The following is a 27,367-nucleotide window of genomic DNA, read 5'->3' on the forward strand; positions in this document are numbered from 1 at the left end:
CTGAACATAACTAGCCCCAGCCAGTGCAGAAATCTGGGCAGAACAGCTTCCCAGCCACAAAGGGAAAGTCTTGCCCCTGGAGAAGTATGGGGAAGATGCTGAGCTGGGGCACAGAGCAGCGGCTGAGCTTTCTGCTACTGCTGCTGGCAAGAGGCTGGGAAAGGGAAGTGGGCACCGCTCATGGAAAAGGCCATCTTCAGCTGCTGGCCATTCATCTTCTCTCTTGGCTTTTTAGTTCAGGCAGAGCAAGTCTAGCTGGTTTGTCATCTTTGGAAATTTTCTAACCTCAGGAACTACCCATTTGGCCTTGGTGCTGAGCCTCTGCTGCCTGCAAGGTGCAGGCTGCTGCGGTTACTAGTGTGCGCTGGAGGAAGAAGTGCCGAAAACGCACAGGATCCAACAGAAACAGGGACACCCTTGCGATGTGGCTGAGCAGAGATCAGCCTTTCAGCAAAATTGTAGTTGACAGGCAATTCTCCAGGCTGCAACTGAAAACTTAGGCCTTTGTTTCCTGCAAGCGTCCATGACTGAATTACATGGGTTCATTTTCAAATGCGTACAATAAAAGCAGCTTCCCAGCCTTGCACATTAACCTTTTGCCATAAAAAACCCATCACTGATAAGGGGCACCTAAAAGTATTAACTTTTAAAATTATTTCCTGCAGCGCGGAATCCCTAAGAACGTGCCGGGGGAAGCATCTTGACAGATGCGAAGGCTGATCGTCACGACGTGCGAGAGCGACAGCGCTGGCGACCGCCCCTGCCTTTGTACGCGGCGGGGCGGGCGCCCCCGAGAGCTGCCGCGAGCAAGCGGGTCGCCCCCCTACCGGTTGAGGAGCGCACGGGGCGGAGGCCGCGCACGCGCGGCAGGCCCCCCCGAAGCTGATCGCAGCCGCCGCTCGTTGTCCCGCCGGCGGCGCCTCCTTTGTAACGGGCGGGCCCAGGCGGGCCCCGCCCCCCGCGCGGTGTCGGGCGCAGACGGAGCGGAGGCGCCATTTTGCGCTGCTGCGGGAGGCGGTTTGGGAGCCTCTGGAGGGGGGGTGGTAGCGATATCGGTAGCGATAATAATAACAGCAACAGTAACAGTGGTATAGCGGTCGCGGGTACAGCTGCTGCTCGGGACTAGCGTCCCCGTTCGCCCAGCCCCGTGGCCAGGACTCTGCCGACATGAGCGACGTGGAGGAGAACAACTTCGAGGGGAGGGTGAGTGGCCGTCCCTGCCCGTGCCGAGCAGAGAGGGGTGACCTGAGCGGGGCACGGTGGGCGGGGGCGCTCTGCTTCCTCCAGCCCGGTGGGACTAGGGGCAGCGCAGCTTGTCTCTAAAATGGCTTCTTCAGGCGCCTAAGTCTCGGCTGGGCCGTGGGCGATCACGTCTCTCTTTATCTCCCCTTTTTTTTTTCTTTTTTTTTTTCCCCGACCTGGCCCTGAGGCGCTGGCCCAGCCGGAGCTGAGCTCCGCTGTCTGCACCCTCACACGCTTCCTTTTCCCATCACGTCCCCGTCCCCATCCCCCTCCGCCGGGGTGCGGGCCCCGAGCGCTGGCGCTGCGGGTTCGCCCCCACCCTGCCAGCGCACCTTTTTTCTTCCAGAACAGGGCTCAGGGTGCTGCGGTAGCCCCGTGTTTCTTCCCACTTCTCTTTTTATTTTCTTCCCTTCCCGTGGTCCCGAGGTTGTCCCGGCCCTCTCCGGTCGGCTGGGTGCAGGCCCCGGACCCGCTGCCGTTCCCCGCCCCGCTCGTCCCGCGGGGATGTCGGCTCCGGCCCGGGCTGGGGGAGCGCGGGCCCGCGCGGTGTGGCCGGGGCCTCCACCCGCCCGGGAGGAGGGACTGGGCGCTTTGTGAGAGGTGCGCTGCTGCCTCTGGCTGCCCGCCCGCAGCGGGAATTCCCTCGGGCCAGGCTTCCCGAAGCCATCGGGGAGGTTCGGCCCTCGTTGTTAAAGCGTTGAAACTCATTGATCACGCAGCTGAAGACTTTTCTCTCAACGAGCTGCTATGGTTTTGTAACCTGGTTAGGCCGGTTTCTTTTATCTTCCCTCTCATTGCTGCGTTTTTTTATGTACACGTATGACTGGACCCTTCCATTTTTAATGTATTGTTTGGTTTGTTTGTTGGTTTTTGGTTTTGTTTTTGGTTTTTTTCCCCCTTAGTTATGATCAGGGCAAGCAGGGATTAGAAGCTGCTTGAAACAGGAATGAAATGCGTGCTTTGTCCTCACTCCATCACTGTTTACTTTTTAATTTTGCAGAGTTGGTGTTGTGGGTTGTTTTGGGGTTTTTTTGCTCAGTCTTTAAGAGATGCTTTAGAACGGGGCTGTCAAACTCATTTTCACCGGGGCCCACATCAGCCTCGCGGTTGCCTTCAAAGGCAAGACTCCTACATTGATACAGTCCTAAAATTACATTTGGCCCTTTGAAGGTAACCGCGGGACTGATGTGGCCCCGGGTGAAAATGAAGTTGGACACCCCTACCTTAGAGGAACACCTGAGCATTCTTACGATGACTTTCTCTGATGAACCAGTGGCAGCAACCTTGCAGTTATGTAGGATTACTGTCTGGGGAAACAAGCAATAAAATTCTGGAAGATCAGTGTAATATTCTGATAATTATTTTTACACAAATATTGTTACCCTTTTGTAGCGTTGTTAGAAAAAAACCAAACACATTCCCTAGGCTGGCAGTGCTGTACCTGGATGTGCAGTGATTACTGCTGGTTCCTCAGGTGAGGTAAACAAAATCTGTTTTTGTGTCGATTGCTTGGACAAATATGGCTATATTGCTAAGCTCCTTTCAACTCAGTAAACTAATCTCTGAAATGAAAACCAACTAAGTCTGAGAAAGTTGAGCAACAGGTATGCTTTGTTAATTTTTAAAAATTTAATTTTTACTTCAGTTTCCCATTTTACAGTAAGAGTTACGGGGTTTTTATTATTTTATTGTATGTATTACCACTGTGGTTTATTGTTAGGAAATATTTATGTTAGGTTCATCCACAGAACATTTGTATTATGTTCCTTGGTGGATCTTTTCTTGTTACAAAGCTGATGCAGCTGTGTGGTTTCAGTATTTCTGCGCACCACCTTCTGCCCAGTGTAGAAGTAAAATGATGTTTTGAGAGTATGTGAAGTCTGAAAAGCCCTACATAGCAGTTCCTGTGATTACTACTATTCCTACTTCTTAGTTGGCCTCTTTTTTTTTTTTTGGGGGGGGGGTGGTGCAGGGGAGGGGGGTGTGATGGAAAATTTACTTCTTGGAAAGAGCTGCTGACGATGTTGAGTCTTCATTTGGAAAACTTCTGTACTTTTCTCTCCCTAACACTGGAATTTTTCAGTCTGGCATGTGGCAGTGTCTTGTCTACTGATATTTTTTTATAACTGAACATAACGACAAGTACCTGATTCATTTATAGTTTTGGGGTTTTGTTCTACTAATGAAAAACACTTGTAAGCAGTTCATTTTTTTTTCTTCAGTAATACTTTTTTGTTGTTGATGCTGCTAAAATACTTGAAATAAGGAATAGTATTTCAGACTGTAACATTTCATATTTCATTGTCACTGAAAGTGCTTGCAGGCATAAAATGAGGCATGTGTAACATTTTAGCGTTAGTGTTTAGTCTGCTATTCCTGGCTTGATAGAACTCTGTTACACATGGAATGTCCTGGTGCTTCAGTTTGCTACATGCAGGCATGTGGAACTGAGAGTATTAAGTTCTTGCAAAGTAGTGATAAAGTCCGGTGCCAAGATGAAGGTGCATATTGTTATGTGTGGAGTTTTCACTTAAACAGAGATTAATTAGAAAGTGTGTTCCTGTTTTGCTACTTTGTGAAGAAAAATTGTTCATATACAAGTAACAATAGTTAATTTTAAAAAATTTTCCACAGTATGATAATGATTTTTTTAAAAGCTTATTTTAGCAGCATTAAAATACTGTCCATGGATATGCTTTGCCTCTAATTTATGGTTTTAAAATCATAATGTTAATTAATCTGAACAGGAATTTTAGAATAATCATGGAAATAACTTTCCAATGAGACTCATAATTTGCGTTGTTGAAAAACTTGCATTTCTGAAGTGTTCAGTACAATCATTGTAGAGTTTTCTTTTTATTCTTGAGCTCCCTTATTTCTTCGTTGGCCTTTTTTTTAAGCAAATGTTCATCAAATATACTCAGACTAATTAACATCTACTCTGTGTCATTTTGTTTCAACTTAAGCGAGTTCTGTATTAAGAATGTGGCTGGTTGAACAGAAGAAATCTCCCCCTTAAGCAAGCATGGTGATTTAATGGAAGGAAATTGTCAGAAGAATTAGAAATATAGTGGACGTGCTAGAGTTAAGTTTATGTATGTTAAGAAAAAAAAAAGTATTTTAAGTCATGCTTCCTATCTAGTGACTTGACTTTTGGAAAAGTCCTAGGATTTTTATCACCATTGAATGTTCTTTGTCAGCAGGTTAGACAGATGTGGCTTTTTTATCTTTTATTGCTGTCAGATGACAGGCAACTCTTATTCCCTTTCATATTTGTAATTATTTGTAGCAAGACATTTTTCAATCGGTACACATTCTGTGATGCAAATTTGACACGTTTCCCAGTGCAGTGAACAAGTTGGAGTCTGAACAAACCTGCACTTCAGAAGCTCCACTTGAAACTTTGATCAGTTTTATTTTGAGCTTCTGATAATGTTTGATTTCAGTAATCTTAAAAGTTAAGTAGTTTTCTACTGATATTAGTGTGCTGTTTGTCTAAATAGATGAAACTTTTTATCAGAACAAAGATAGAATTCCATTTTAGAAATCCACATTGTTTGTCGTTGTTCTAGTGAGATGCTTCTTCCTGCTTTGTGCAGAATTACAGTGATCTCAGTCTAATAAAGCACTGGAAGAAATATACCATTTTGCATGTGAGCCATTTTGTTAAAGGTTGTCTGCATAGTTCATATGTGTGCAAGTGGCTTTTGGATTAGCTTAACTGTGAATGTGTCTTACATTTGCTTCATGAAGCTTGTAGGCAAAATACTTAATTTCATATGTGTTCTAATGTTAGCTACCTAAATCTGATCAACTTTGCAATAATTTCTTTTGGAAAAAAATAATAGTGGGAGGGAAGTCTGTTTAGTTGTTGTGTCCAGCCTCTGCTATAGTGGCAATTTGCCACGTCTGTGGAAAGGAAGGCACATTGCTTTACATACCTTTTGAAATACAGGCATGACAGTCTGCTTATGCTCAGGAGTTCTGCATTCACTTGGGTAGTGCTCTGATCACCCTGTGGTTTCTAATGACCATTGTGAGAAACGAGGCCTTTTCTGGAAGTCTTTTTTTCTTTTTTTTTTTTTTTTTTTTTTAATCAAGCTTAATAAATTCTAGATTGTTCTGGACCGTGTGACTGGGAAGACTGCTCTTTTTGAAAACAAATACCATTTCCTGTCTTCCATATGTGATGGAGTGACTACAGAACCCTCCCTCAAGGCACATTTTCAAGCCTCAGTGAGAAGATGAACTTGTAATTTCAAAAAGTTTTTTGCTGAAGCTTTCTATTAATTTATTTTCTTTTTTCATTTTTTTTTTCCAATCAGAGCAGTATCATCAAGAAATGCATAAAGTTTGATGATCTTGGTAACATTTAAACTGTACATGTCTTCAAGATAGCACAACATATGATTTGCTTTTTATACAGAAACTTATTGGATACACTATTGAAATATTTACAGAAGAACAGCTACTTAAGGGGTCAGTTTTATTTTTAGCATAGAGTGACAGCGTAGTATGAAGCAAAAAATATTTAACTTTTCTTGTGAGTTCCAGGGAAAGTTGGTAGATTCCCATCAAAACAGTGGTTAAAATGTAATCTTGTCCTTTCTCATAAATGAGACATCATTAAGTTGACAGTTTTATCCAGTGAATGTAGGCTGTTGCTGAATTTTTGTTTCTTTTTTGACTGTTTATATTTTTCTATCCATTTATAAAGTTGGACTTCATTTATTTTTTTCTATTTTGGGCAGGATTTTTGTAGAGTCCGAAGTATTGTTTTGCTGGCTTAATGGTACTGCTAGACTACTTGTTGGCATGTCCTTTTTCACCCCATGTGTATTTCTTCTTAACAAGGTCAGATGAACATGAACTGATTTTTTGTTTTTTTCCCGTTTCATTTCTCATGCTTTGCTGTAGAAAGAGTAATTCAAGCTTATTCAGTTATTTTTATTTAGCATTTCATATTAAATTTTTATATCCTTTCTGGTGTACTCTGAAATGGTAAGGTGTGAAGTGGGGTAAGGTGTGACAAGTTTGGGACAGAAGGAAAGAACAATTTTATCTTTCCTTGCCCCACCCCTGATGTTCTTTATCATACCTTTCCACCATAGGTGAAAAACTGAGAGTACTTCTTAAAGACTTTTGCAGTTCTACTTTGCATAGAGGTGTTTTCAGTGCTTTTGAAATAGTAATTCTATTGGCAACTAGCATTTAGTTTGAAGGATTTGAGGAATATGAGTGGTAGATATAACTTGGATCAGTTACATGGTTTAAACAGTTGTACCGGTATTGATGAAATGCATTGACATGCCTGACATCTTGCTCAACTGGATCATCTAAAGTTGTTGATAGTTGCTCAGTGACTGGGTTTACATGAGGTAATGGGGGGGTGGAATATTCCTTCCATACTACTTTCTGTGTTGTTCTTTCTAGGAAGAGAAAAGATAGAAAGGATGAAAAATGCTCTTCAGTGCTCTCTTAAAATGCTTTTAGCTGTACATCTTATCCAGAGAATCAGTAACAGAAGCTACAGTGATTTTTTTTTTTTTTTTTGGCTCCAAGTCCACATCTTGGTGAATTATAAATCCCATTTCCCAATGTGTGCATGAGGAAACCACCACATTGTATTCAAAGGAAACATGCTGTTATGGTTAAGAATTTTTTTTTTTTTAGGTGAGTTTTTTTGGTGTGGGTTGGTTTTTGGTGTGATGGTGGTGGTATTAGTTTTGCCATGGGAAAAGTGTTACTGAGATGCATCATTTGTTTTGAAAGAAAAGTCTGATCTGAAAAAATATTAGGAAGTCAGCTGTCTTTGTACAGACTGTAGAGACAACAAATCTAGATAGTTTGACGTGGTCACAGTAAGTGTCTACCTATACATTTGTAAAGGTGAAAGTAATGCCTGGATCATTGCATAATAAAGCTGAAGGCATTAATATACATAGTGTTTTTTAAGATAGTTGTGGGATGAGAAGCTAAGACCTGCAGTCTTATCTATAGCCCTTGAATGGCTAAGGAAGGATCTTTAGAACAGAAGGAAATGAAAATGTTGAGGATCCAGAGAGAAATTTTAGTCTTTCTTAAGCAGTAGTTAAATTAATGATAATGATGAAGTTAAGATCAGAATGTCTAGATTGCTTAAAGTCCAGTAGAGAACTGAGAGATTTTAATGTTTTGGATAATAAAGGTGTCTGTTTTCTGTTGTTTAAGATGGGGTACTAAGAAGGGGGTTAACTACTTGATTTTCTCATTCATTGTGCAGAATGGCTATAAATTGTTTATGCAGAACAATTGAGTCTGTCTATGATATAGACTAAGATATGTCTTTCTGATTATTTCTTTCTAATAGGAAGTAGAGGAGCAAAAGTCTTAAAATCTCGCTTTGTTACTCCTTGAAGCTCTGAATCTCTTAAACACTGTCTATAGTCTTGCTGATACAAATCGTATTAGGTACTTTTTCAGTGTCATCCTTAAGTCCTTAAACTCTTGCAGGTTGTGATTCCCTTAGTCTCTCTTTTTGAAGCACTGTAGGAGTTATAACTAGGTGATCTTTGTTGCATCGGAAGATGAGATGTAATTGCCTGCCAATGACAGACACAGTATGCAACTGCTAACAGGTAATCTCTCTTTACCTGTGGTTTACATCTACAGTTACTTTGAGGAAGTTTGAAATGTTTAAGAACGTACTGCCACCTCTGTCCCTCCAGTTTCAAAGTTGTATGTTTGTGAGTGCAGCTTCTAAAGGTTTTAAACAGATAGTTCCAAAAGGACTTGACCAACATGAAATTATGTAACACTTGCTTTTGGCAACTTAATACAGATCATTGTCATAACTGATACTGTTAGATATTCTCTGGATGGTGTCACAAGATGCTTCAGTTGAATAGATAAGGACACTAAGCTAAATTTTGTGTTGTATGGGAGTGATTGGGTCATCAGTATTTTTGTCATCTCCCAACATTTCTAAATCGTGCAGTATCTGGTGTGGTGGGTGGTTGTGTTTGTGGTTTGTTATTTGTGTTGTGTTTTTTTTTTTTTTCTTTTAAGTTTAGAAAGTTCTTGTTCCTCAAGAATTGATCTTTCAAATGTAAAAAGTATGGACAACACAATATCCTCATGAAGGAGTGACTAAGGAGGGTAAATTCTTTGGGTTTTTATTGAAGGATGTTTTTTAAATCTGAATGATGTCATGTTAAATGTTTCTCTGTAATGCTGATCACTTTTACTAGGAAGTGAAGTAGAAATAATTCCCAGAGAAACTGATAATTGTTGATTGTTGTAGGGGTTGAAGTGTAAAGGGAAGAATTAAGGAGGCTTTCCAACTGTGAAGAATACAAAAATAGAGGCGAGATGATTTAAAAGTGTGTTAGGGATTATAAAAGGAAATGTATTTATTTTTATAGTGAACAGTGGATTTCAAATGTAACTATTGAAATTGCAAATAAGATGTGGTAATATTTAAGTGCACTTACAACCTTTTATTTTGGTGAAAGTTGTGTAGCTAGATCAGCAGATAGTTTAATAAGGGTAACTTGTAATGCAGACCTTATTATATGGTCCATGTGTCACAGCCAAGCTTTGTATTTGACCTTCCTTGATAAGTTGGGCAGGTCTGTCATCCCAATAAGTGTCATTATCCATGTGTCAGTTGCCCTTTTTGTTGAGGTAAAGGGGAAAGGCAGTGTAGCTGTAATACTTGTTAGTAAGGAATCTCTCAGGTTCCATTGTCTTGACATGTGACGACAGCATCCTTTGAGAAGAACTTCAGACCAAAGTACTGAAGAATTTAACTGCAAAAGAACATGCAAATCTGGACATGGGCAGAGTAGGAAATAAGTTGAGAAAAACATTGTGAGTACAGGCAGGAGGAGAAATGATGCAAATGAACGTGAAATGTAACACTTACGGGAGGGGAAATTGCTATGTATTTTTTTCATTAAGAATTTTGCACATTTTTTTGGTGAAGTTACAGATGTATCTAGCATACTATTCAGTAGGGTGGTGTTTTGTTTTGTTTCTTTTTTTTTTTTTTTTTTTAATTAGCTGAGCTCCCTAGAAATGCTGTACACTGGAAAATGTAAGGAAATCTTAACCTGCTCTGTTTACTTGTTTTCCTAGGGTTTTTTTATTGTGTGCATTACCATGCAAGAAAAAAACCCTCCTATATTTTACTGGATTGCTTTGAACTGTCCTATTACATATCATGTTTTATATGGATTAAGTTGTATGCAAGGAAAGCAGGATAACAATGAGGAAGAAAAAATAAGAACAAAAATAATTTATCTTGCATATGTCCGTATACATGTATTATGCAAGTAAGTATGTGTGCATAGAAAGGTTTTGACTGGAAATCTGGCCATTCTATTGAACTGAGAGTGTCTTAGTAATAATGTGTAGGAGTAGAATTTGGGATATTCAGTACTGAGAAGTGCATAGTTATTATTTTAGGGGGGAAATCACAGTTATTGATATAAATACTTTCATATACTTGTGCTAATTAGTTTTTAGTGTATCTATGTATCTTGCAAAAAAATCGGAGAGGGGAGGAGGGTAGCTTTGAAAATACAGTAAACCACTGAAAACTCAGTAAGCTCGTTGTTAGAACATAGACACTTATATATAGTTTTAAAGATTTTTTTTTTTTTTAAGTTGTTTTATAAAATAGTTTCTTTCACTTTACCTGCTGGTTTTTCAATTTGGTAGATAACATCTGAACTCCAGCAGAGTTTTATAATCCCCACGTGCTTAAATATACTAAATGTTCTTTTTCCATTAAGGTTAATGTTCGTGAAGAAATTGAAGAGTTTTTTCCAAGAATGTGGAAGATAAATCAAGATAAAAGAAGGCTAATGAAAAGTATTAAAGATCAGAAAATTAAAATTGAATGGGGGAAAAAATTGAACAGAAGATTGGTCAGATAGAAGCACTTGAATGTTTTTTTAAGGCTATAATGAATTGTTTGAATTGGGGAAGAATACACGAAGTATGAAAAATGAAAAACTCAATGAAGAATGAAGAAAAGTAGAAAGCAAGAGTGAAGTAGAATTAAAAGAATCTGGAAGAATGAATGGGTCCTAGGTTAAGTAAATGTATGGTTTATGTTCCAGTGTCTGTATGATCAAGTTGTAGATGAATTTGCATGATTACATAGTTAATAGAGAATTGGTGATCTGGTTCAAGCAGGGACCTGTTTGAGGAAAGCATACAATATTAACAGTGGGTTAGCAAAATGAAATTTGTTTTGGAGGGTGTTGCCTAACCATTTGTTTTTCAGGAGCAATCAATATAGTAGAGTTACTGTACTTTAAATGTTAGGAGTTAGGCATTTATACAACCAATACCATTTTTAATACTGTCTTTTTTGTTAGGAGTCTCGCTCCCAGTCAAAATCTCCAGCTGGGAGTCCTGCTCGTGTAAAATCGGAGAGCAGGTCAGGATCTCGGAGTCCATCGAGAGCTTCCAAACATTCTGAATCACACTCTAGGTCAAGATCAAAATCAAGGTATGTACAGGAAGTTATTCATGTTAATTCAGTGTTACTACTTATGCCTGTTCATTTGTTACATTGGTGAGATTTCTTTTCTCCTTGTTTCAAAAACTACAAACCTCCTGGGGTGTACTAACAGGGCTATGTTAATTTGCATGTTAGAAGTTGTATAGGTGCACAGGGTCAGGGAAAGATTCCGTAAGTAATAAAGCATAGATATAAATAGAAGAAGAAATATAGAAATCACAACTAAAGTTTGTAGGCTTATCTCTTCTGGAAGAGACAGAAGGGATTGCATCTCAATTCTGTAAAAGTTCCTGCCTCCTTCCCCCAGAATCTTTTGGGAGGGAACTCTTGTGTGGACTTCTCCTTTAGGAAAAAAGTCAAGTGAGAATGTCAGCAAAGGTAGTCTGGGTTAGATAAAAGGAATAAGCTCTGTACCTGTTGTAAATGTTGGAAGATGCTACTTGGGGAAATCCTTGATATTCATTGAAGGCTTTAAAAACAAAATCCCAATACTCTGGTTTATATTGGGTGTGGATAGCTTCTTGATTTGTGGGAGCTTTAAGATTTAAATACCTTTTTTGATGTTGCACATACCTTTCTCTGTCCTTTTCTAACCAAAGTGTGTGTGCAGAGGCAAAGTTTTACAGTTCTCTGTTCTGACAGAGCTTGCTCAGAACAGAGGAAGAGCGTTTGTCTTTTTTTTGTCTAAATATGTCATAGATATCACCTGGCTTATACTATGTATCTTCTCTCTTCCCTTGCACCATCATACTGGTGAAAATGGGGACAGCTACCAAATCCCTCTTTCATCAGCGGAGAGAGAGAAGCCAGAAAACAGCATTTGTAATTCTGGAGGGCAGAAGAGAAGTTGCATAGTATTATGTTGTTGTTCCTCCTCAGTTCTTGTCTTCCCTACTTAGACACTTTATACTAGGTCAGCTGAAAAAGAGTTGCTGTGCTCTGAATTCCAAAAGTTCAGCCATATGTTATAGCTTCTCTTTTTGAAATGTTTAGCCAGATAACTACTTGTTGTTAAGATATAATGTCCGTAAGAAGTCATGCAGCTTTGATGGAATGATGCCTGTTTAAAACCGAGCTTATCATTGGCTAGATGGTCAGCAAAGAAATGCTTGAGGAATTAAGCAGGTTTTTTTTTTTTTTTGGTCTTTTATTAATTTTAAAGCCTAGGTGAACTTCATTTGTAGATACTGTAGTGCTGATAGATCTTCCCGTTTTTCAGACAAAACAGTATTTTACAGTGTGGCATATCTAGTTTCTGTATCATTGTTCAAGCGTTAGTTACATGTGCAGTCAAACTGATACAAGTTTAAAGTTGAACTTCCCAAAAACTGTCATGAATATAATTCTCTTTGTATGCCATAAGCACTCTCACAAAGTTAAAAATTATGCTACTGAGCAAGTTTATTAGTGTTCTGAGCAATCTTTAGATGTCCGAAGTAGAAGAAACTTAGATATTTTAATCGTAGAGAGCCTCTAAAAAAAGACTTTTCCCTAGGAAATGAAGGCTTACAATTCAATATGTGATGTGCATATGACCTGACTAAAAGCCTTCTCTTTGTTGAAGATCCAGGTCCAGAAGACATTCGCACAGACGTTACACTCGTTCCAGATCCCATTCCCATTCTCATTCCCATAGGAGACGTTCTCGAAGCAGATCATACACACCAGAATACCGTCGTCGAAGGAGCCGTAGTCATTCTCCAATGTCCAACAGGAGAAGGCACACTGGCAGCAGAGTATGTCGTGTTCATCAAGGCTGAGTATCAACAAAACAGTTACTGCTCATGTCACTGTAGTGCAGGTTACCTGCAAGCCGAATTTGACCTGCTGTCTCGTCGCTGGAGGATACAGGAATTTGAGGGCAGGGGAAGCAATCTCTGCCCTTACAGATGGGCACTTATTTCTTGGGTCTGGCAAGTGGCAGCGCGGTTGTAGAAATTAGTTGAAAACCGTACCGTTGCAAGTTAGTATGTGCAGATAGGGAGCTTCCATCTGCTCTAGAAGTTGAACCTTTCTGATTTTTTTTTTTTTGTTACAGTTCCCAGCATATGTACCTTTCACAAAAACAAGACCTTTTCTGTGCATGCTTGCAACCTGACACAATTGATAAGTTTGACTAGAGGAGACGAAGAAGAAAATTCTCAAGTGTTTATTTGCTTATAACACGCAGCATATAATGTTGAAGGTTGCTTGTGTTTTTATACATCTGAGTAATTTAGTTTAACTTGAAGAAATAAACCCATGTGTTGTTAACTAATGTGTAAATCTTAGTAGACTAAGAAAAAATTAAAAGGATCAGTAAACCTCTCGAAGTGTAAATTAGAAGTATCTCTGTATGGACACAAGGAAGTATAGGTACACCAGCTAAGACTTAAGATACTAATCTTAATTCTGAGAGATTTCTCCCAGTTGCCGTCTTTATAATCCTTTTCAGTGCCTTAGCTACTGGTTCCACATCACTTCAGGCTGAACTAGATGAGTGCTGTTAAATGCAGGTCTGCCTCTTTCTTGGTGAGGGCCGTTGTACTTTTTTGATCATTTTAGTTTTAATCTGCTTTAGTTTCTCTGAATTTTTTAGTAATCCTGTCAAAAAATAGTATAGATTTTTTTGCAGGCTTATCTTGGTGAAACAGCTCACCAGGACCAGGTAATACAAATGCGAGGGAGAAAACAAGAGTATGGAAAGAGGCAAGACTACAGCGGTGCTAACATACAGTGGCTGGAGATGTTGTGAAGCAACGTTCATAGATACACTTTTTATGAATCGTTGCAAGTGTGTAATCATGATGTAGTAAATATTAATCTAATGTCTTGAAAAATTGGTAGGAATAACTGAACTTCAAAAGGGTTAGTAGATTTCCCAATGAAAGATGAATGAGTCCACTTTACTACTCTAGGAAATATTGGAATATTTTGCTTTGTGAAGAAGGCATTTTAGAAATGATTCTGTGAAACACAAAACTTGTTTTCACAGTGAATTTCACATTAGCTTTAAGGGGTACTAGAATTGTCAAAATGAAACTCAAATCAAGCAAAGTTGAATCACCTAAATAGTAAGGTCCTGAAGACACCAGGAAAATTTGTAACAGTTTTGCCACTTCTGGTCTTGTAGAGAGCTTCTATACTGTGTTGATGGGAGGCAGTACAAAAACCTGACATAAAAGCTGTTTTGTAGTCCTCTGCAGTCAGTTCAGTCCTTCCAGTGGTGATGTAACTGTCACCTGTTGCTTGGGGTGCCCAAACAGATCCTTGGTACTTCTTTTGGCCTCAGAAAAAGATAAGAGGGTTTAAACGTAAGTGGGATGTTCAAAAAAGGACAACACTGATGTGCTGTATGGAGGGGCTTGTCCAAACTGATTTAAAAGGCTGAGAGATTTCATTAGGCTAGCAAGAGTTTCAGTAATAAAATAAGTATAGCTATTAATGCCACTGAATCATCAGATAGATTGAAATATGGAGTAAAAAGGAAACCTAAACCTGTAGAATTAAAACCTTCAAATGACGAACTGCCAGTTTTTGTTGTGCTCTTCAGCTGTAATATGGAACTGTAGAAGATTAATGTCTTAAAAGTTTGAACTTGGACAAATGGAAAGAAACTTCAAATATATGAGTAGTTTGAGCATTATTTTCGCAATGGATTCCTGAACAAAAGCTCTGAAAAGAATGCAACAGAAGACCTAAACCTATTCATTCTTTGAATCAAGCTGAAAGGCAAGCACTGAGACATAACTTTCAGTGCATCAGTGGCTTTGAAAATCTGAAACTGAAATACAGATTTCAACTGCGCCAGCTTCCAGTTGTTACTTTAGCAAAACCAGTAAATCCCTATGCCTGTTGCTGCCATTTAAAGTCGCTGCATCTAATATAACAGCTGCCAGAAGCTTACCCGAAAAAATGTTAATTTTTATCAAAATAATTCTTACAGTGGAATTAGCGTTACATGAACCCCTGGCTTGTAGAGAAACTCTGAACCTAAAAGAGAAATTGTACCTTGTACAATTTCATATTTGACTTCCTTTAATTGAAGTGAAATGTATTAAGTAGATCTGTATCCCACATCGTTAAAGAATCAAGTCATGCTGCAGAAAAGTGTGTGCGCTTTTGGATTACAGTTTCACAGAACTGGCCTTCAGCGCTTGTTGCTGTCTAGATGAAAGAAGCAGGTGATTTTCATCTAGTTTACAAGTTGGAAGAAATGAACTTTCAAATGTAAATATTGACTTGCAGTATAGTTGCATAGGAAATGTTGAGTTTGGGGAAGGTTTGGTAGAAGCTAAATTACAGTTTAACTGTCCATGCTTAGGAGCTCAAATGCATTTTGTGTATGTGACTGGAGGCAGCATGGGCTCTTTAGCACCAGCAGTGATTGTGCAGAAGAGCTGAAAGTGGGAGCTGCCTGACCTATAATTAGTGCAGACTTGTCTGTCATGTCTGCGGCTTGTTGGTCATTCGAGTGTGAAATACTAATAAAATAGGTTCCTGTTATTCTATAACTTTTCTGTAAACAGAATGCCCAATTTTTCTTAACTGAGTTTTTCACCAACATGATAAATTAATCTTTGTCTTTTTCTAAAATAGAAATCATTAAAGTAGTTGCTTTTTGAAAATATCTCATGATTGGAATGATAACTGTTGAAGTATTAAACTTTGTAATAAACTGTGTTTAAGTTTCTTCAGATTAAAAAATTTAATAATTGATACATTTTGATGTGAGAATCTATAACTTGTTTTTTATAAATTTAATTGGAGTTCAATGTTTGTCTTACTAGGCTAATCCAGATCCTAATACATGTCTTGGAGTGTTTGGTCTCAGTTTGTATACTACTGAGAGAGATCTGCGTGAAGTCTTTTCCCGTTATGGACCTTTGACTGGTGTCAATGTTGTTTATGATCAACGGACTGGACGATCAAGAGGATTTGCTTTCGTTTATTTTGAGAGAATTGATGATTCTAAAGAAGTAAGTTCGTGCTTTACTCCTTTTTAACAATTGTGCTCCTTGTGCATTGTCTTCATGGAAATCTCTGAAAAAAAAAAAAAACAAACAACATTTTTGACTGTGTATTCACTAACAGGTTATCACAGTGAGATTAATTTCAAATATGTTGTTAAACCATGGCACTTTTAAACAGGTGAGGCATTTTAGTTCAATGTTCAGATGCTTAGGCAGATTTTGAGTATGAGCTGTCTGTATTGAATCACTGATGATGTGTTTTTATTTTCATTTTGAAGTAACAGACTAATATAGATCTTTAGACATAGAAACCTCCTAGTGTCTTTGAAGTACTATGAAAGTTAATTTTTCAAAGTAATTTTCTGTATATATCAAAATTTGGAAGACTCTTTCAATTTTCTTCTCTAAAAGCATGTCATTATGAATTTGAAAAATAGTGGGTTTTGTCTTGACTTGTGCCTTGGTCAGTGACCTTGCTGGTTACACAGCTGTTTACAGCTGGACCAAGTTGTTAGTATAATTGATCTGTAAGGAAAGAATCACAGACTATGAAGAGCAGCCTGTATTATGGTTCACCACAGTAAACAGTATTTTTTTTTTTACCTGTGTAAGGATACTGTGAGCTTTACTACATTTACAGAAATTTGTAGATGAAATTGCTGTTAAAAGTAAAGATGCACCCTTTTTTTTTTTTTTTTTTGTTAATTTAAGCCTTCAATGCAGGGTTCTTTCTTGGGCAAGCGGAGTCACAAACTTCAAGCACCTTGTTTGTGTATGGATTAATGGTTTTAGGCAGATGTTTCACATTTGCTGTTTGATTCTGTTTACTTTAGATAAGTATATTCGTAATGTTTGAATATGACCCTTCTCGGTGTTGAAGGGAGAGAGGATGACAGCTGTGGAATCTACTATAAGTAGCTGAAAAATAAAAGCTCTACTAATTGATGCTTTAATGGGAAAAAAGTGTTTAATGGATGACTTGGCTGGACTAGACTCAGTTCTGCTCTTTGATTTCTGGTGTGATGCAACAGAATCAGTTAACGGGAAGAGTAGGGTTTATAGATGTATATGTGTGGTTGTTGCAGGTTATAGGAGTAAGTAAAAGCACACAAAACTTCCTTTAGTGTCCGTTCTCTATTTTCCCATTATCACTTTGACAGATTGAGAGAGGATTTAATGTGAATAGCTGTATATCCATCTTCAGTGGGATTTTGAAAATGTGACTGTTTTGTAGAGCATATAACATACAAAATACTTGCACAGTATTTCTTGTTACATTCATATGCCAGTCTTGCCTATTTTACAGCTTCAGATGTCTTTAGAAGTAGGGCTTTTTTCCTAGTTGCCATGAGCAATGGTCATGCATGACACCATGCATTTCTTAAAATGTTCCGTGTAAATAGCATGAAATAATTTGTCTAGTATAAAGCTGTTTTGGCAGATACTACAAAAACTGGAATGCAAATTAAAAAAAAGGATATTACTTGCAGTCAGAAATGTACAGAAATAAAGACGAGCACCTTAAGCAGGAACTGGAATAATTTGAAGTGTAATTAACCTTTTTTTTTCTTCCCAATGGGCTGGTGTGTGAAGAGGGGGAAAGGATGGAGAACTTCCCAACATTTGGAATTTACATAACTGTAATACTTTGGCAAGGAGGACAGGGAAAACACTTGTTTATTTCACGCAATTTCATGGACTTTAAGAGCAGATTATAAGATGGCAGTAAGTGGCAGCTAGTATAGAAATAAGGGGATATAGTTTTACGTGTGAAACTCCTGTGACAGGCCCTGAAGGAGAACATTGAAGGACTTGAAGTAGTTCTCTGTGTGCAAGACAGATCAAATCTGGAAAGTTGAGTATGCATAAAAGCAATGACACTTGAATTACTTTTGTTCTGAGTAAATACCTGCACTGGTTTCTTCAGGCAGTTAGAAACTTATTTTTTGCAGCTAGCACGGTCATCATTTGGATTTAGGTGAGAATAATAAGATAACACCCCAGGACAGAATTAATGTTTTTCTTCAAGTAACTTTCCAGTGTTTTTGAGTTGAAACAGAGAGAATGTAAGAATTCAACTGTTACCTTAGTTGTTATCTGGGAACCAAGGTCTTTCTGTCTACAGGTGTCAGGAAGGTAGGAAGGGGGACATGGATGGGACAGGCCTTGACTGACATCCAGGCTGATCAATGAGAATATTCCATGCCATTAGTATCATGCTTCATATTTAAGGAGAGTCAGGTTTTCCAGCTGTGGAGGTCTGTTCTGGTTCTCCTTCATTTCAATTGGGTTCCATTCAGAAGTTCCTTCAGTGTTTTGCCGTTCTGCTGTTTTTCAGTGGCCGCTGGGCCTTTCTGCCTTTTTGGCTTTTGCCCTTGCTAGAATTGACTCTATTCCTGGGACTGGCTGCTCAGTTCAGACAGAGTTCAGGAGGAATTGCATTAAGCATTGCTTATTTTATGTTTTATTTTCGTTTTATGTATATTAGTGTTGTTTTGTTATTTTATTAAACTGTTTTTATCTTAATCCATGACTTTCTCCCTTACCTTTCAATTTTCTCCTTTATTGGGGAGTGGAGGGAGGGAGTGAGCAAGCAAGCAGCTCTTGTGGTTTTGATTGCAGTCTGGAGTTAAACTGCCAGAATGCCTTTCCTCTTAAAAAACAAACTACACAACAGACACTTTCCCCTCACAAACAAACAAAACACCATTCCAAAACCCCAACATCCTAAGCCTCTGAATAAAGAGAATATAAAACTCTAGATGAGATGCTGAACTAAATTCCTGTCCTCTTAAAGCAGTCATAGATGGATAAATATGTGTATAACTCTACAAAAAAAAAAAAAAAGTGTATTTTCCATTATCTTCACAATTGTCCTTCCAGGAGAAAGAATACTGGGGAGCCTCTGAGCTGACATGCTTTCAAACACTGTTAATACTAAAATTTGACACCAAATTAATTATGTTTTTTAAACTTCCATAACTTGGTTCAAGATAGATTGGTGTTGGTATTGTGTGGATTCTGTTGCAGCTGAAATCCATTAGGATTTTTGTGATCCCTGGTTACCATTCTCACAGATCGAATCAGTTATTCTGAAACTAAGCGATGCAGTGTTACTAGCTGCATATGGTGGGAAAGACGTTCTGAATTGTCAGTGTGCATAATGGGATGGTCATCCATAGGCAATGTAAAATTGCATTTTTTTAAAGGTGGTACTTTGCAGTGTCCTAAAAAAGGGGACAGCAATAAAGTTTATTTTAACTTAGACTGCTTTAGACTTGCAGAACTTCAGATGTATTATGACACCATAGCAGCCTTGTTATTAGCTGTTTATGATCATCTTGGTTATAAAGAGAAGCAGAGGTTTTGCTTCTGGTAACTGCTGGGTAGAGCAGCTGTCGGAGCATCACAGTAGCTTCAGTCATTCTACCTCAACCGGACTGGGGAAGAAATGTTTGGTACATGTGTCCGTGCTAAGGGAGACTTCCTGTGGAATCTCTTCTGCTCTGTTTAAACTCTACTGAGATTGAGCTAAAACTTTGTGGTCTGACAGAAGGTTAGTTTTCCATCAAACGTCTTTTATTGCAGTGGTCTAGTGTTTGCAAGATAGCACTTGACTAGGTTATGTTCTGACCCATACTAAAGGTGCTCTCAAACACTGTCTTTAGATCAAAACATGATAGCAGACAATAAATGTTGAGGACCGACAGTTATCTGTCCAGAAAATCTGAGCCTTTACTGTGCTAATGTTCATTTTGGGTGTGTTTGTTCAGGCAAAACCTATTTGACAAGCTTGTGTTATCTATGTTTTTCTAGAAGAGAGGGCATTCTCTCGAGTGTTTTTAATTTTTTGTGGAGTTTTGTTGCTTTTCCAAAAAAAACCCAGAAAACAAACAAAAAACCCCACACAAAACAAAAAAGAAACGGAGCCCACCTTTTCTAAATATTTGGTACGGCATTTTTCCCTTATGCATTGCAGTGTCTTCTCTTATGTTGGTTATCCTTCTACTATGTCTTCAGAACCACATGTGCAACATAATGCAAAAGGCAGGACCTGCAAACATCTGTTGAAGCCCTGTTTCTCTCAATTGGCATTCTTTTTTATATAGTATTCAGTATTGACAATGCTGGCACTTAGGCAGTGTCATAATATTGCAGTTTTGCTATATTTTTGCTAAATGGTAGAGGATATTCACCTGCCTGTCACATTAGGATTTTCTTCCTGTGTTTAGAGGAGCACAAACTTTTATGTACTGGAGTGAAGAAAAAAAGATGTTAAAGGGTGTGTTGATTATCTCAGAGCTAACAATAAATTGAGAGGATTATGAGCAAAGAAGCGCTGACTGTTCTAGGGAGATGATTCTTACTACAGTGACCAGGGATTTCATATGCTGCTCTCCAGCTTTTCAGTAACTCAGGATGTGAAGTCTTAGTTGTTGTTTAAACTGAGGCTACTGGAAATGTACTGTGTGTCTGTAGCAGTAATTCCTTTGAGAAGCATTAACTACAGCAGCTGTTGGCAAAATGGAATTTTCTAGCTTTCTAATGCTAGTTAGATGCTCTTTATAGTTCTGAGTGTCTTTCAAAACCGTTTTCTGAAGTAGTGTTCATTAGCAATCAAGGGAAACTGAACTATTAATGTAATTCGGTTGCCAAAGACCAAAATAATAACAGGGGAGGTTATTTTAATTTGCAGGTCATTTAATCTGTGATGGAAGCAGACCAACTTAGAAGCATCATTATTGACCAAAACTTCTCACATAGGTTGTTGAAGAAATGCTTTAACTGTTGTTTGTGGTATCAAAAAGGGACCATTTATAACCCCAGATAAGAACACAAGGAGGTCTCAAATGTTTAGAATTACAAGTTACAGACTTCTGGAGGCTCTGAAACGCGATGAAATTGCTAATACTTGCAGAAACACCCAGTTAGTTATTTTGGTTCTCTAAAATCCTGTATTTCTTGACTCTGAAATTCTTTAAAGTATACTTTAAAGAGAAAACATTTCATCAATTTGTTGAAGCTCAGAAATTTGACAATATTCTAATACTATTTTTGAAAAGAAAACCTCAGACTAGAGAATATAAATTTACTCTCGTGCAAAGGTGAAATAGAGACACTTGAATTCAACTTTGCAAACAGCAGCAAGTGTAAAAAAATTTGGTTTCTTAATTTCTTTATTCAACCCATCATATTTTTTTTTCCAGACTGTCCTTTCACGTGTCCTCATTAAATTCAGACCTGAAATAGTGATATCAGTATACAGGGGATGGGGGAGAAGCTAATCTACTATGTGTCTTCATCTCGTGCGGTACCTGTGATACAGTGGAGAGGATGTTTTTATTGGTGGCAAAAACAAGAAACCCCCCAAAAAACACGAGTCCCAACGTATATTGCTCATGTTTGACTATTCAAGTGTATTCAATTTGTACTTACTTGGTAGTGATGTCACATTATTAAAGTAATACAAAGCAGCCACACACGGTCGAAATGAAGGCTTGATCTTTTGTACAATGCAAATGGTACCTTGGATTCTGTTGCAGTCCAGTTCTCTCCCTCCCTTCTCCTCTTGTCCGCCAGTCACTACAGTACAGGCTGTAGAATTTTCCCACATTGTTTCCTTATCAAAGCTGCCCTTTGTGGCATTATCCAGACTGAAACAATATTTGACTTATTTCACTGAATTCTTTATTGCTTAACTAATAACCAGTGACCTGTGTAAGTTTATGCACACAATTAAAAGTTCTGCGTTTCCAAACTTATTTTACTCTGCGGAAATGCTGATGCATGTAGAAAATGGCATATACTGTAGTAAATATGAAATCAAAATATGTTAAATGTAATACTAACTGCTTTGAGCCACCAGAGATCATGATCCTGTAGTTTTGCAACTGCTCATTTTGTTGAACTAACATCTTACATGTAATAATTTGAAGGCGTTCTGTTATTATGGATAGACTGCTCTAGATTTAAACTGTAATCTTAGGACTGAATTATTACCTGTGCCATTTCTAATCCTTATTCTCTGTTTTCAGACTACAAACATGCAGATGTGTATTCTGGCCTACAAAGTAATTTTTTCCTTAGAACTTGCAAATCTAATAGTGCATGTTTGTAGAAATCCTGTTGGCTTGCTTGCTTACTGTCATACTGCAAGTCTTTTAACAATATTCAGATATTTGGAAGAAAATCCAGGTTGAAATAAAAATGCACTGTTAAAGGCTCCTGAGAGGGTATTGTGTGTCTTAAACCCCAATGTAATTTGATTTTTCTCTTGAAAATGTTTCATTTGATGGTCTGTAAAATACACCTCTATCTTTTAAACAGTATTTGAGAATGTCTTGTGCATTGTTAGAGCAAATGTGCAGTTTTTTTTTGTTTGACGTTTGAATGTTCTTAACACAGCATTCATGAGTACCCAAAAACAGCAAGAAAAGCAAACTGAAATTTTTGAATATGACATGCTAGTCTAACAAAATTGTAAAATCCGAAACTTTATAATAAACTGTTTTAACTTTAAAGAAATTACAAAAATGTCAAAATTAGAATGGCTAATATATTTTTACAGCCTTTGTGCAGAATAAATACTGTTGTATTGCTTGTCTGAAACCACATTTTCAAATAGGGCTTTTGGTCGTATCACAACAGCTTTTTGTTTCAAAGATTTGAAATTTGGACATGAAAAATTATGCAGATAATTTGAAAACGTCTGTTGAAGGAATTTCCAGTTGCTAAGGACTGAATGTGAGTGATACTATTGATTATCATTGGAATCATAGTGGCTTATTGTAAGTTTTGGCTTTTCTGCAGTTGGGTGTGCAGACAAAGCTGTAAAAGTCTTCATTATGTTTGTATCTCTATTAAAAAACTTCAATTTATTTAAATGTTTTTAGTTGGTAGTTATTGCTGACATCTGTTGAAAGCTAAGAAAACTGAAGTTTTAGTATTGTGTGGGTCATTAGATGATGCAACCCAGGACCAGGATGTCTGAGTTTCATGCAGACTGATAACTATGAACTAATCTTTACCCACTAAAATGTAAAACTTGGTACTTTCAAAACAAAGCATCAACTCTCAAAATTTATTTATCTGTCTTGCTGGGATGTTCCTCTTCTCAGTACTATATGTCAACTCTTCCTTTTTAAGAGGTGTTTGTTCTTTTAACTAGATAAGACACTTGCCACATGTTCTGGAGCTGAGGTAGCTTCTTGTCAGCTGAACTTATTGTTCTACATGTTGTTGATCAGACATAAAAATGCCATGAAGCAGAAAATTCCTTACCTTTCAAGACAGCTTGCATATTATTGCATTTCCAGAAGGATGGGCTTTGTATAAAGCTAATTTTTTGTCGAGGTATTTGCAGCCTTCATTATTAGGTTTGTGCACACATGCATTCCTAGGATGTGTGCCCAGGTTTATTTTAATTTCTATCATCTTTGTGGAATGGGACTTAAAAGGAAGTCTCAAAGCTAGGAAACTAAAGCTAACAATCATGTTTTTTTACAAAACATAGTTTAGTGTATACTTAATAGATTTGAAATGCTTTGTGGCTCTGCCTTGCAGTTTGGTAAATGTTGTTACATTTCTGAATGGGAGCAGAACTCACTAGGTGGCGATATAGTATAAACAGCATTATTAAAACATGAACTAAGTGTAGTTAAATAGGTTAGTGATAATTTGGTCACTTCGAGTTTGGGGACATCACAGTTAAATCGTGTGGGTGTTAGGCTTTTGTTTCCTCCTCTATAACTTGTATGTTAATTCAGTAAAGTTCTTGTTAGAGATCCGCAAAAAGTTACATTTCTGAATAGTTGTTTTGTTATTCAAAAGAAGAAAAAAAAAGCTTTGAGTTGCAACTTAATATTTTGAGGTTGTCTATTGTTCCTCACAGTTAAAAAATAGCAAAGTAGTTGTGTTCTTTAACTTCATATTGCAATAGTGTCTCTTCTTTACACATGATAGATGAAAATAATGTATGCTGGGCTAAGTGCTGTACTTAGTGTCACAAACTAAGTGGTGTGTATTAGTATTTCAGAGGTCCTAGAGTAGCTGATGAAAGGATCCAAAGAAAATCTGCTTTGCAAATTTTAATAGCTTTTAACTCCAGCATTAACTGTTTGTTAAATTCTTACGGTTGCGGGATTGTTTTGTTTGTTGTTTTTCTTTGTGGCTTTTTTAGTTACTATTGCATTAATATAATTCTCAAAAGTATGCTGTGCTCCTTTGAAAAAGTATTTTCATGATTTTGAGTTTGTGAAAAGCCATTGTATTGATTCTCAAAGACTAGAGAAGCAGAGGCTGGAACACCCATTGAGCGTGTTGCAGGGGCTGCGGGCGGGTCTGAAGGCACAGGCTGCTCAAGCACAGACCCTTCTGTGTATCGCTTTAGTGAGCTGCTATTGTGAGAGGGAGTGGGGAGGAAGGTTGTAATTAGGTATCCATGTAGGCTGAACCCGCCATTTTACTAAGCTCTGCTGGAGTAGGTCCTTGTAAGGGAGATGGCAGGAGGCTGGGAGAGCGTGAAATGGCAGCCGACTAGCAGTAATCCGGCCATATGCACCCTACAGGAAGCCACTGTTTTGCGCAGCTTTGGAATCTGCCTGTCCCCTCTGGGTCAGAGACGGCGGAGGGAAAGATGCAGTTTTTAGAGAAAGCTGGTTTGGCTTTCAGTTTGCCTTTCTGATGGGTAGAAGACAAAGTCTAGGGAAGGTGAGCGTGTTAGTAGTTAGCACCATGCTCTCTTAAGAAGGGATTGCGTGTCACGTTCCTCCGGCCCCCCGGTGCAGGCAGTCTTGTAACACTGCCGGCAAATGGGCCAGGGGACAGATGAGCCATTCGCCACAGTGGGGCACTAGTAACCAGTCTAAATAAAACCACTTCAGTGCTTGTTTATCTGATGGAAAATAATGTGTTTTGTACGTAGCCTTCTATAGTTACCAGTAGGTTGCAGGTTTCATGTCCCTGTTTGTTGTCTCTCTTGCAGGCAATGGAGCATGCAAACGGCATGGAGCTGGATGGCAGGAGGATTCGGGTGGATTACTCTATCACCAAGAGAGCACATACGCCTACCCCAGGCATCTATATGGGCAGGCCAACACAGTAAGGAGTTCACTCATTTCCTGTAATGAGACTAAAATGGATTTAAACTGAATGTTCGGAGTCTGGTTGAAGAAATAGAGGTACAGACAGGCTTTTGTAAATAAAAAAAATTAAAAAAAAAATTAGTTAGGCCAATTGTATGTTACCACAAATTTATTAAAGTAAAGGATGTGCTACTATGGTTCACAGATACTATTAAATACTACTGTAGTTTATTGTATCTTTCTTTATTAAAAAATACTGAAGGAGTTATTTTTTAAAAGTACATCCAGCACAGTTAGTTAATGCACCTTTAGCTTCCTGAAATAACGTGCCCACTTGCCTTTGACTTTGATGGGAATTAGGCTTAAATCCCTGGTGGGTTTCTGGGGTTTTTGAAGGTGTTTTTCTTTAAATGTTTCATTGTTAGATTGTTTCATGGCATAGTTTTAAGTGTCTGATTTACAAGAACACTTAAACTTTTAAATAATTTAAACCAAAATGAAGAGTAGATGTCTTTGGTAATTTTTGTACTTTTTCCCTAATAGCAGTGGAGGAGGTGGTGGCGGTGGAGCAGGTCGTCGTCGTGACTCATATTATGACAGGGGGTATGACAGAGGATATGACAGATATGAAGAATATGACTACAGATACCGGTACCTAATCTTTATTTAATTTCTGTAGAAACAGGGGATTTGTTGGAAAAAATGAAAAGTTAGGTGACAGAAATGTTTGTAGCAAGGTTCTGCTTTACAGCCTTGCGATGTGTTAGAACCTCATTATGGTAGGTTTTGTGGGACTAAAGTAGTCGTAATATTGAGTGTTAATGTAGTTTGGATTTACAGTAAACAGTTGAGCAAGGGGTTAATTTTGCTACCTGAAGGAGGTCAAGCATGTGTCCTGTGAATGTGGTGGACAGATAGAAAGGGAACTCATTTTTCCATGCTGTATATAGAACCAGGGACAGCTGACACACAGCGCTGTTAAAAAAGGAGTTATTTGTAGATGGGATTTTTAATGCTTGACATTTCATAACCATCTCACTGTTTTGAAAGTTACCTAGTTTCAGATAATTTTTTCCAAGAAGAATTGGAGGCATCTGTAAAAGCACTTAATGTGTTTGCAAGGCTAGTGAGAGTTTATTAAATTCTGTGTCTGGGAATATCTTGCAGTTTTGAACACATCAAATAGAGAAATATAAAAGCATTTGTTAAATAACTGTAAGCCACAGCCTAATAAAGCTGAAATCATTCATGCAAGCCAAGTCTTTCAGTGCTAAGGAAATGGTTCTGTTCTGTGGAAGAGATGTGAATAAGGCTTCTTTTATAATGGATGTTGTTGGGTTTCTTTTTTAATTTCCTTTAAAGGAGACGATCACCATCGCCTTACTATAGTCGATACCGATCCCGATCAAGATCCCGTTCCTATAGTCCAAGTAAGTAAATACAAGTGAATAAATAGAATCTGGCTGGGTTAAACTTTGTTGTTACTAGTATTATTTGTCAGTGGAGATTCTGAGTGTGAAAGCAAAAAAGCTGTGCACATTAACACTGAGTTGATGTGTGTACAGTTAGTACTTGATAGTAATTGTGTTATCTTTCTTTTTCCCCAGGGCGCTACTGAAGATTGGAAGAGCTACAGTTGAGGACATGATTTTTAAATACAAAGTTCACATCTTGGCTTTCCTCCTGCTTTCCCTCCCATCCTTCCCTTCCTTGTCCTCCATCCAACTCTTTTACAAGTCTTTGGTTTGTTTAGAATATACATATTTTCGGTTGAAGTATTCATGTTTTCCATCTTGTTGTAATACTCTTAAATATTGTAATTGTTGTAGTTTTTTGTGTAGTAAAACATCTTAAGCAAAATGAGATAGAGAACCCAAAGTGCTGATACATTTTGGAAGTCATTCCTATTTTGTTTTAAAAACAATTGGACTCCTGACTAATCAGAAGAGAGCATTGATATTTTTAAAGCTTGCATGTCATATGTAATATACACACTCAGATACTTTAAAACCTGCATTTCCAAGTAACCTGTTAATCTTTCTGTTGAAATGTTTACCTATTACTTTGATAAACAAGTAATGACTTTTGAGCCTTTTCTGTAATGATGAACTTACTTAGATGATGAACTTAGTCATGAACCAGAGGATGATTTTTTTTATGTTTTGATTTTTTTTCTTTGAGTGTAGACCATTTGAGTTAAAGTAAAATTTGGTATTTGACTGGGAAAATGGATCCTTGTGCACTCAAAATTAAGACTGTGTTTTACAGGTAAAGTTTCTGTATCGCTACACAGTGGTTAACATTTGAAGTTAAAACTGTAAAAATCCAGGGGTTCTTATTGTACTTGGTTGAATATTTCCTCTTAATTGGCGCAGGAGAACAAAAATATATTTATTGAACGTAGCAATTAGTTACATATTTTGCTGTTCATTTAAAAAAAAACCTTTTTTTTGTATTGCAATAACAATTAAGCAAGTTTTGTTTCTAGTCTTTTTTGGAGTTTTGAAAGTATGGATGGAAAAACCTACAACTACATGTAAACCCCTTTCCCCCTCAATAAAAGTTAATTCCATTGA

General features: G+C 38.0%; 1 protein-coding gene across 4 annotated transcripts; it reads left to right on the forward strand.

The window, feature by feature from the left end:
• Window positions 1–949: 949 nt before the first annotated feature.
• On the forward strand, window positions 950–27,367 carry TRA2A (transformer 2 alpha homolog). Of its 4 annotated transcripts, XM_065832364.2 has the most exons (9): window positions 954–1,203; window positions 10,020–10,331; window positions 10,611–10,744; window positions 12,393–12,492; window positions 15,526–15,714; window positions 24,692–24,807; window positions 25,335–25,442; window positions 26,154–26,221; window positions 26,399–27,367. In XM_065832364.2, exons 4-9 carry the CDS (start codon window positions 12,460–12,462, stop codon window positions 26,407–26,409), a joined length of 525 nt encoding a protein of 174 aa, XP_065688436.1. In that variant the 5' UTR covers window positions 954–1,203; window positions 10,020–10,331; window positions 10,611–10,744; window positions 12,393–12,459; the 3' UTR covers window positions 26,410–27,367. The 4 variants fall into 4 exon arrangements, with proteins under 4 accessions (XP_065688432.1, XP_065688431.1, XP_065688436.1 ...); XM_065832360.2 differs by lacking the exon at window positions 10,020–10,331 and having other exon boundaries at window positions 950–1,203; window positions 12,321–12,492; window positions 25,338–25,442; XM_065832359.2 differs by lacking the exon at window positions 10,020–10,331 and having other exon boundaries at window positions 953–1,203; window positions 12,321–12,492.

Source organism: Patagioenas fasciata, chromosome 2 (assembly GCF_037038585.1).
Source record: "Patagioenas fasciata isolate bPatFas1 chromosome 2, bPatFas1.hap1, whole genome shotgun sequence".
NCBI lineage: Eukaryota > Metazoa > Chordata > Aves > Columbiformes > Columbidae > Patagioenas > Patagioenas fasciata.